At 54.2% G+C, this 10,026-nt stretch overlaps 1 protein-coding gene across 8 annotated transcripts; it reads left to right on the plus strand.

Annotated features, from left to right (window-relative positions):
- Positions 1-20: 20 nt before the first annotated feature.
- On the plus strand, positions 21-9,405 carry LOC132029175 (uncharacterized). 8 transcript variants are annotated; one of them, XR_009407740.1, is made up of 4 exons: positions 21-824; positions 3,205-3,465; positions 5,823-5,964; positions 7,416-8,192. XR_009407740.1 is itself a non-coding variant. In XM_059418516.1 (4 exons), exons 1-4 carry the CDS (start codon positions 1,987-1,989, stop codon positions 7,503-7,505), a joined length of 663 nt encoding a protein of 220 aa, XP_059274499.1. In that variant the 5' UTR covers positions 1,684-1,986; the 3' UTR covers positions 7,506-8,192. The 8 variants fall into 8 exon arrangements, 4 of the variants coding, with proteins under 4 accessions (XP_059274499.1, XP_059274509.1, XP_059274503.1 ...); XM_059418516.1 differs by lacking the exon at positions 21-824 and adding an exon at positions 1,684-2,156; XR_009407733.1 differs by lacking the exon at positions 21-824 and adding an exon at positions 2,163-2,394.
- The last annotated feature ends 621 nt before the right edge of the window (positions 9,406-10,026 follow it).

Consider the following 10,026-nt stretch of genomic DNA (forward strand, 5'->3'; position numbering starts at 1 on the left):
AAAGTCCGGCTGCTCAAGGACCCTTTCCTGGGACAGTAGTGCAAGGGGAGAGAGAAGAGCATCTTCTTCCGTCAGCTGGTGGGGTGGGTGGGAGGAGGTTCCCCCCTCTGGGAGGAGGAAATGCAGAATAACGTCCAGGCTAAGAGGCGGAAAATCTTGGTGTGTTCCAGGGTCTGAGAAGGTGGTGCCTGATTGTGTGTCGGGGGAGAGTGTGGCATGAGCAGGTCGGAGGACTCCACTGTGTCCTGTGTATTAACGAGCCAGGTCTTATTTTAAGGGCATCATGGGTTTGCTGGAGGAGTTTTTTTTTTTTTTAACATTTTTTTTTATTATTTAATTGACAGACTGAGATCACAAGTAGGCAGAGAGGCAGGCAGAGAGAGTGGGGGAGGCAGGCTCCCCGCCGAGCAGAGAGCCCGATGTGGGGCTCGATCCCAGGACCCTGAGATCACGACCTGAGCCAAAGGCAGAGGCTTAACCCATTGAGCCACCCAGGCGCCCCGTTAGAGGAGTTTCTAAGCAGAAAAGCGACACAATCCAGGACATAGGTAGAACAAGCTCTTTAGCTGGAGAGAACTGGAGGGAAGTGGTATTGGGCCTTGGAGGACAGGTCAAAGGATGCTCACAGGTGACGGAGATTGGGACACACCGTGGACTTGAGGTGTCATTTTAGTGTTATTCGGACTCAGCAGCAGGCTGGTCCGGAGGGCAAGGACGGGGTTCGGAACGAGAACGACGAGTGGGTTTCTGGCCTGAGCAGCTGCAGTAGCCAAGGCTCTAGGGTCATCGAGGGAGCCTGGGAGAGGAGCAGTTTGGGGGACACGGTAAGAGTGAGGAAGAACCGGCTCATTTTCCTAATTTAGCAATTCCTTTGAGGTGACCAAGGGAAGGTGTCGTTGGGCCGTTAGATGGAGGGTCATGGAGCCCAGCACACGGGACGTGAAGCTGTGGGAGGCGGGGGATGTCTGTGAAGTCATGGGACTAGGTGGGGGTGCGCGGAGAGGCTGCAGGGGGGAGAATGCGAGGGACCGGGTTCTCCGATCCGAGTGTCGCTCATCGTGGGCCGCGCCGCGGGAACACCCGGCTCCCCAATCTCTCTGGGTAAGACTGAAAGCCCATCATGGGCCCTGGCGGGATTTCTACTCTAGGCCAGGGGTGGAATAGCTACCCCGGGAGGATACTGCGCAGACGGAAAGGGTTGTTGCTACGTTCCTCCCCGGCTCCTAAGACCCCACGAACTGGAACAAACATGCTTCCCGGCTCACATCATCAGCCGAAGGAGACGTGCTTTGCCTCATCTAATGCCAGGACACAGCAGCGCTGTCCTGTCAGGAGCCCAAGCGGAGTCAGAAATCCTTATCACAACCACCAACATAACCAAGAGCATTTTCTTGTGCAAAAATAGGTACTATTTAAATTTCTCCTTCAAATATTTCATGTGAGATTCTTGAGGTGGAGTCCACACAAACAGCCGAAGTCCAAAGAGGGGAAACATTACTCACTGAAAAGTGTTTCCCTCCCAACCCTCTGCCGTCTTTCCCAGAGGGGAGCATGGCTGCCAACCCCCACGAGTCTGCCCTTCTGTGCTGTGCCCTCATGAGCGCGTCCCTGAGCCTTGTTTCACACCCAAATGTAACCAGTATTTTGATTTTGAAAACAACAATGTCACGCGCATCACCTTTCATCTGCTGTTTCAGAGCGAGCTCCAGTGGAAAAGCTGCAGCGCGGAACGGGGAGCGGAGAGGGGGCAGGGCTGGAAAAGCAGCTCCCTGATCAGGCCACCCCGACAGCGGCGGCATGGGTGGCCACGCGGCAGAAACCCGGTGGTGGGTGTCAGCAGGGCGCGGACTGCACAGAGCCCTGGGTGTTCCGCGCAGACGGTGAATCATGGAACACGACATCAAGCGCGGATGACGTACCGTACGGTGACTAACATGACACAACAAATCAGAAGGAAGGAAGGAAATCTGACCACAGCATCCAGGGATGATCTGGGTGTGGATGGGTCGAGTGGCCTGCGGACTAACGCGAAACGTCCGAGGACCGTCCCCCAAGGGCTTCCTCTCTGCGGTTCAGCTCCGCACTCAAAATGATCCTGTAGCCTTCAGGCTGGATGTCCGCCAGGGCCTGGAGGCTGCAGCCTTGACCTCTCTTCAGTACGTTGTCTCTGTCCACCAAATAGGGCGCCGCTCCCCTCTGGTCGAGCTGCCCTCGTTCCTGGGCCGCACAGAGTCAGGTGCCGTGGGAAGGAGCGAGGAATCCCACGACTGGCTGAGACCCGTGAAGGTGGGAGGTGGCTAACCCCAACCTCACACCCCGCCATGCGGGTGGGGTGGGGGGCAGATGGGACAGAGAGCCGGCAGCGTCGGTGTTTTCCACCTCGAACAATGGGAGGTGAGAAGGGCAAAGTGTGCACAGTCTTGGGGAGGTGTTGGCAAGGAAAACGCTTCCAAAAATGGTTCTCTTATGTGTCCGGGCTCCTGAATGCCTTCATTTGGCTGAGGGATAAGAAGGATGTGGACTCTCCATCTCTCAGCTCTGTACAAGGTGCGTCCCGTGTGCAGGACTGGCTGGTTCTCGCCGGAGCTGCAGTGGATAGTGCTGTCTACCAGCCGCAGAAACGGAGGCTCTGAAGGACAGCCTTTCCCGGGGTCAGCAACGGGCACACAGTCAACCAGGACTCGGCTCCAGAACTCTCAGCTCCCAACATCTTGCTTCCTGATGCTAGATCAGTAGACCATTCGCAGGTCCACCAGGCTCGTTTCACTTTGTCCCCATCAGGCACTAATTAATGTCATTGCTTTCAGAGCCACACAAGTTCGCTGAGCTTGTGCTTCCCCGAGATAGCCGCATGACCTCGCAACCCTTCCTGATTCTGCAGACCTCAGCCTGCCCAAATGGTCAGGACCCTTGGCACCAAGACAAGATTGATTCTGCTCACCCTTGGGGCCCGCGGCCAAGTGCTGGGCACGTGACACTGTGCGCACTTCGAGACTCCGGCTCAGCAATGCTGACCGGCCTCCTCCAGGCCCCTGGAGATAGGAGGGACCTGACTCTAGCAATTCCATCATTCCTTAGTGTATGTGGCCTCGCTGGACTCTCTGCCCCTTCTTCCACCTCCCTGGTTCAGACAATAGCACCCCCTTCTTCCTACATCTTCGTCTTGAAATCTCCATCAACTTCGACTTGTTGTCTGGCTCACAGGTACATCCTCTCGTTGGCCATGTCCTCTGAACTCTGCCCGTGCCGTGTGCGTAGAGACAGCGCAGTAAGGGCTTCGGCTGAAGAGTGGCAGAGGGGACAGTCCTCACCATTGTCTGACCACACGCCAGTGCTCACATTCCCCACCTCGCTGTCCTCCTACCTGCCTGACCTGCAGAAGACCTGTCACCCCGCCATGCCTGGGTCGTTGTCCACCTTGTCCATGAGAGCCTCCCGCACAGAAGCATCTCCCAATAGGGACCGGTAAGTCTTGTGATCCGTTTAAGCACAATCAATTTCTTAGAGTAAGAAATGGTTCCAGATGCGGGTGCTGACGAGATGCAGCCTGGGGGCAAACACATCCAGAGGGGCACAAAGCCGAGGTCAGACATAGCGGAGTCGAGCCATTGAGGTTTGAGGATGGGTTCATGGAGAGCCCCGCAGCGGGGAGGAACTCAGCAACACTGGGCCATCCAGGCGGGGATATGGATTTGGACCCCACAGCAGGACAAGACCAGCCCTGGGGTCGGTGGATGAGGGCTCCCGGTGGGGGTGCAGCAGATGCTTTAGGGACCCCTGCCTCTGGTCAGCTGTGGTTCAGGGATCTGGAAGAACGCCTTCCCCTAGAGGAAGGATGGAGTGCCTCTGGCTTCGGGGAGACAGAGAATTGCTGAGGTTGCAAACAGGCCAGAGCTCATCAATAAGTTGCCGTAGGATGGTGGGAACGAGGCGGGAAGGAATCAAGTGAGTACAGGCCGAGTTTGGAAGTAGAGTCCCCACACCCCTGCCCCAGGTGGGCACGCCGCCAGCCAGGGCCTTGAGACTGTCCGTGTTAACCCTGCTGAGCCGCTTTCAGACTCATGCCCCAGAAACTAAAATAAGTAACATATTAACCTCTAAGTCTGTGGTAATTTTAAAATCAGCAACGATTATGTAACACAGAGCGATGTTAGGTGGGGTCGCGGCCGGTAACAAGGATCCAGATAATTCGGGTCAAAATCCAGTCCTGCTAAAGGTTTGGAGGCAGAACCCCCTCCCCCCCGCCCCGGGGAGCTCCATTTATCAGTGACTCCTGGACAAGAACAGACACGCAACTGTGTCCAGCGTGAGTGTTAAGGCACATTTTTGAAGTAGGGAAAATTGGTCAGGGAAGCCCGTAGGTGGTTTGGGGTATTGTCCTTTCTCTCTGTGTTTCCCGGCCTCCTTACCTGGTACCACACGGCACTGTCACACAGCACTCCAAGGAGCTGAGGAAATTATGAGTGACAACATGTTCTCACAGTCATTAGGTCCATGTGTCAAATACGCCTGTGCAGAGAAATCAGGAGACATAGGAGTCGAAGCCAGACGGGGAGAGAGGGAGGAGAGAGGGGAGAGACCGTGAGACAGAGGAGGGGGTCAGGGAGAGAGGGACAGAGGGAGGGACGAGGAGAGGGAAGAGGAGGCACGGACGGTAGGAGCAGGTGTGGCCGAGAAACTGTGAGCCGTGCTGGGGACGCACAGAGACGCCCTGGTCCGGAGCCGACCAGTGAGGAGAGGTCTGGCTCGGTGGGGGACCAGGGGGACACCGTGCAGGGCCAGAATGGAAAGTGACCTGAAGTCACTGGGGGACCGGAGAGAGGAGAGGAGCCTCGGAGCCGTTTCATCCCAACCCTGGCGTGAGACTCAACACCTGGCGGGAGGTGTTTATGTCTCAGACACGAGGGACAGGAGCGGAAAGCTGGTGCAGGAAGAAGCCGTGTCGCTCTCCTCGTGGGAGCCGAGTGCTTGGCCAAGCAGCCTCCCAAGGCTGGGTGGGGTTCCGCCTTCTCGCTCCTGCACCCCCCATGGACTCAGGCCCTGTGAGGGCCGCTGCACCACGGGCACTGGGCTGGGGATGTTGCAGACACGGCTCTGCCCTCCAGACTTTACATGCCCCACAGGGGGACGGAGAAGTGAGTGGCCTGGTGACCCAGCACTGTGGCCATAATGGGGAAGCTCACGGAGCTGTGGGGTCACCTACAAGGGGCTCAGCCCCAACATCCAGTAGGGAAAAGCACATCATAATCCCAAAACACTTGTCACACTGCACTATAACGCCTGTCCCGTTTACCCCGTGTCAGGCTGCAGCGTCCCCGAATCGTTTACCGCTCTCATCTCCTCAAGGGTGCCACGATGGGCATGAAGCAGGTGGCCAAGAAAGGATCGCTGAGTGAAGCAGAAGTGGGTCCGTGATCCTGGGGAGGAAAGGATGTCGGATCTGAGAGTGGAGAGTGGGGGTCGCTGGCCACAGGGCAGGGGAGGGAGGGCGTCCCCTGGGCAGGGGACAGTGTGTGCAGTGGCACAGAGGGGCTAGAGGAAATGTGATGCTTGGGATCTCCGAAGATGTCTGCTGAGACTCAAGAAAAGAAGAGGCCCCTTTGGTCCCAATTTTGGAGGCGACCATCTGCAGCTTCCCCTTGTGAACCCATCATAAAGAGCGGGAAACTTCGTTCAGGATATGAAACAGTTGAGTCCAAACTCTCCACAAAGCTCACGTCACACCTGACCTTGTCTTTGTCATGATTCATTTGCCACATTCTTTCATGCATTTGTTCGACAATCATTTGATCACAGCAGCAAGCGCATTTTTTGACCCGCAGAATGTACGTCGGAAGAGAAGGCCGTCCGCTGGCAGGCACGCCAGCGTCTGCTGTGTGCCCATCGCACGTCTTCAGCAGCCCGGGGAACACACCTTACGTCTTTGCGTGTGCAGGGGAAGGAATGACGCAGCCTCCAAAAGATGTAATCAAGGGAGATTTTCTGTTCTCTATTGCTGTATAATAAGAAAACACTCTGCAGCCTAAGGGCTTAAAACCACAATCCCTCGCGGTCCGGTGGGCTGACAACTTATAGCTGCCCGGGTCTTGTTAGCCCCTGCCTGTGCTCAGATGATGCCTGAGGCTGGGGACAGAGACCTCGTCTCACCCAGGCTGGGGACAGGGAGGCAGGGCTGGAATGGGTTTGCTTATCTGCCACATTGATACCTAAGACTCCCGCAAACTTGGTCCCTGCAGAGTCAGCAGGAAACACTGCTTTTTGGGGGAGAGTCCTTGGACTTGATAAGTAATAGGTCAGTTACATCTGAAGCTGATTGGTAAATGTGTCGGTAAGCTTTCCTACCAAGATTACAGGGTCGGTATTGCACTGTCATTAGCGAAACCACAAGTTTGATTATGCAAGATTCATGACTCGGGCACAGTTTATCGCCCTTAGAAACATGCCCATGTAGCAATCATTCTTCGAATTGTATTCAGCTCACCGTGGTGATGGTCACAGTCAGGAACACCTGAAGGCTCCGAAATCTATAGAAGACACAATTCAAAGTGTTGTTTGCAATGTGGATTCAGCTAAAAATACTTTGTTTTGTCTCATTGCCGAAACAACGTAAGTCACTTTTCCTTTAAGGAGTTGAAATCTACTGTGAGTGATCTCACCCATCCCTCAATCACTTCCCAGCTGTTTTCTCCAAGAGAACAACTGAGCCTTTCTGGATATGTTTCCCCTTCAGTCATGTGAGAGTGTTTCAGTAAGTTATTTCCCAGCAGAGCTCTCTCGAGTCTAGAAAGAATCGGCTCTCCCTGAGCAATGCACTTCAGTGTGATAAGCATTGAGAAATACACATGATTCCTCTTAATTCTCCCAAAATACATTTCTTGGAGATATTACTATGCTTATTGTCCCTGTTCTCCAGCAAAGGAACCAGTCTCCATGGGGAGACCCTCCCATCTTACAGGGAGGTACGGAAGCCAGCATCCCTCTCTCTCTGCTGCACAGCTTATTCAATAGCCAAGATGAGCGCACTATTCCCTGATTCGCACTCAGAGCTCGGGGGCCTGTCCAGGGCGCACTGTGTGGTGTCTGTGCAATCGCGGGCATGCCCGCTGCTCCCGTGAGGAGCCGACTTCCTCGTCTACCCAGTCCTCTACTGGACTGCTGCACAGACGAGTTTAAGCTCATTTTGTAAAAGCCCTGCAGATGCTAAGTATCGTTCTTCTCATACAAAAGCTGACTCAGCCAAGAAAAATCAACCAGTCTCTTCTTAATGGACTTTCTTCTCTTTCTTCCCTGCCTCCTGCATGCCCTTTCATCCTAAGAGAAGCAGCGTCCTGGGCTCAGCCTTCCCCTTCACAAGCTACTGCTCTGTCTCTCTTCCCTTCATCACTTCTTTTTTTTTTTTTTTTTTTTTTCCCAAGGAGCGCATACAGTCCCTCCCGCTGTGGCCCGGCAGGCACTCAGGACAAGACCCAGGTCCAATCTGCAAAGATACTTCACTGTCTGATTAGATCCCGGTTTATTTTGCTCTCTTTGGGGTGACTACTTAAAATATCCTAGAGAGAGGGGCATGTGTGCAGCTCCGTGGTTAAGCATCTGCCTTCGGCTCAGGTCATGATCCTGGGGTCCTGGGATCGAGCCCCACATCGGGCTCCCTGCTTAGCGGGGAGCCGGCTTCTCCCTCTCCCTTTTTCACTCCCTCTGCTCCTGCTCACTCTCTCTCTCTGACAAATAAATAAATAAAATCTTAAAAAAAAAAAAAAAAACAAGCTAAAAAAAAATTTTTTTTAAATATCCCAGAGAGAGGAGGAGTGAGTGTTGAGGGGATGTTTCAAGTGCAACGCCAGTACTTAAGGGTGGGTACAGCCCACCAAAGTCTTTTCCTTTCGGCTTTGACATCACACCGCATCTGTAGGTGCACCAGGAACGTCTCGTACCCGGTGTGGTTTACGGGATAACCAGTGAGCCGTTCCGTAGCACAGCTCATCAGCCACAGAGAAGGCAGCTCTCGTGGGAACCAACCTGCTCTCCAGGGCAGCTCCTCTGGAAGGAGCTTGAACCTAAATGCTGTGCCTCAGCGAGAACCGGGCCCCCAGCCCCCACCCCTGCATGGGGTCGAGGTGCGTGCGGGTGCTCAGGGTGATCCCAGCCACACCGCAACCCAGAGGATGACTTGCTTGCTGTGTGTCTCTAAAGTGTGTTTATTTCCTGCCCTAGATCCTTTTTCTGTGAATCGGTTTCCGATTAGGAAACAGATTGTGTTCTGTTTTGCTGGATTTGTCTCTGCTTCGGACAGATGCCAGACCCACACGGTTCTTCTGCATTCTGTTCTTAGTTTTCTAGGTCACTCCTGCCTCAGTCCTGCTTTATCATAAGGCCAACTTGTTGGACCCGTTGCTTTTGTTCAGTGAATCCGTACTTGGTTGGCTCTCCAAGTCGTCTACCTGTGGAGCCGTGGGGGGTGCACGGGAGCCCGCTCGGGGGTCCCACTGTCCGGGACCCCGCCTCACTCAGGAAAACCAGAGCTGGACGCCAGCTCAAGCGCTAGAATCCAAGTCTACTCCACAGCTATTGCGACGAGGAGAGAGACCGAGTCCAGTAGGAGGTCACTTCCGAATGTGGTGTGGGAGAGTGACCATGTGTGGCCCAAGAGCAGGGGGTGGGGGGAGGGCGCGAGATGCTACAAAGCATCAAGGTTTAGGGGAGATTCTGGCTGGAACAAACTGGCAGGTTCTTGCCGAGCTCGGACCAGGCGATGAGACACTGAGAGATAACAGTGTTGGTGAAGGTCAGGGAGCTCGGGTGCCAGGCATCTCCCAGGAGATCAGTGTCTCCGTCTTTCTGCACCTGTAGCTCCTGGTCCCCGTCTCTTACAGCACAAACCTTCGCTGACCTGTTCCTCCTCTGCGCTCCTAGGAGCTGAGGCAAAGAAGGTGTTGCGCAAGCTCCATGGCAGGGAGAAAGGGCTCGGAGAGAATGAGTAACGGTCCGGTCCCACACACCCAGCAGCAGCCTCCGGCAGAAGATGACCCTCAGCCGCGGGTCTCTCAGACACGTCTCTACCTGGGACCCGTGCACAGCCACCCTCCTGTGTCCCAGGAGTCAGACAAAGCGGAACTGAAACTGAGCAACAAGTTAATAAAACACCTGCCCTGTGGACCTGGGAACTTTCTCCTCAACAACGGCTCTTCGTGCTGATTTGTGATTTAGGCAGTGTGTGGTCACTAAAAAAACAAATTATATCAGGAAGCTGGAAAGGGCAGGAGGAGGGGCTCCTGGGTGGCTCAGTCCATGAAGTCTCCGCCTGCTGGTCTCAGCTCAGGCCACAATCTTGGGGTCCTGGGATCAAGCCCCACGTCGGGCTCTGCACTCGGGGTAGAGTCTGCTTGTCCCTCTCCCTTGGCACCCCACTCCTCCTCTCTCTCTTTCAAATAAATAAATAAAATCTTAAAGAAAAATCAGGAGGAAATTCTTTGAAAATGGAGAAGCCAGTGATTCCTAGAGCCAGTCGTGGAGGGTAGAAGTGGAAGAAGAGGAAACACACTGACGGCTGTTTTTCCTGCACCCGGGAGCGGGGCAGGACCAGCGGAACCAGCAGTGACACCCAATTGTTTAGAAGCACAAGGACTGCCCTCCAAGCTGTACGTTCTAGCGTAGATAGTAAGGCTTACTCTTTTTTTTTTTTTTTAAGATTTTTTATTTGTTTATTTGACAGACAGAGACTACAAGTAGAGAGGCAGGCAGAGAGAGGAGGAAGCAGGCTCCCCTCTGAGCAGAGAGCCCGATGCGGGACTCAATCCCAGGACCCTGGGACCACGACCCAAGCCGAAGGCAGTGGCCCAACCCACTGAGCCACCCTTGCCCTTAAGACGGCACAGAAGTAGTTTGAGAATACAACCGTGTGGGATGAGGTGTGTTCCTTTGGGGATGTCCTGCTTGATCATAATCATAAGATTGTAAAGACAAGAGAAGATGCAAGATTAATCTATTTATGTCCCAAGTTTTGAAAGTTGAGACCACACATTGCAAAAA

The sequence above is a fragment of the Mustela nigripes genome, chromosome 1, assembly GCF_022355385.1.
Source record: "Mustela nigripes isolate SB6536 chromosome 1, MUSNIG.SB6536, whole genome shotgun sequence".
Taxonomy (NCBI): Eukaryota; Metazoa; Chordata; class Mammalia; order Carnivora; family Mustelidae; genus Mustela; species Mustela nigripes.

Excerpts from the sequence above, each read along its gene's own strand:
- LOC132029175 (XM_059418516.1), top strand. The coding sequence starts at position 1,987 with ATGATCTGGGTGTGGATGGGTCGAGTGGCCTGCGGACTAACGCGAAAC. Across the intron at positions 2,157-3,204 it reads GCAGCCTTGACCTCTCTTCA|GTACATCCTCTCGTTGGCCA; the intron begins GTACGTTGTCTC and ends TCTGGCTCACAG. Across the intron at positions 3,466-5,822 it reads GCATCTCCCAATAGGGACCG|AATGTACGTCGGAAGAGAAG; the intron begins GTAAGTCTTGTG and ends TTTGACCCGCAG.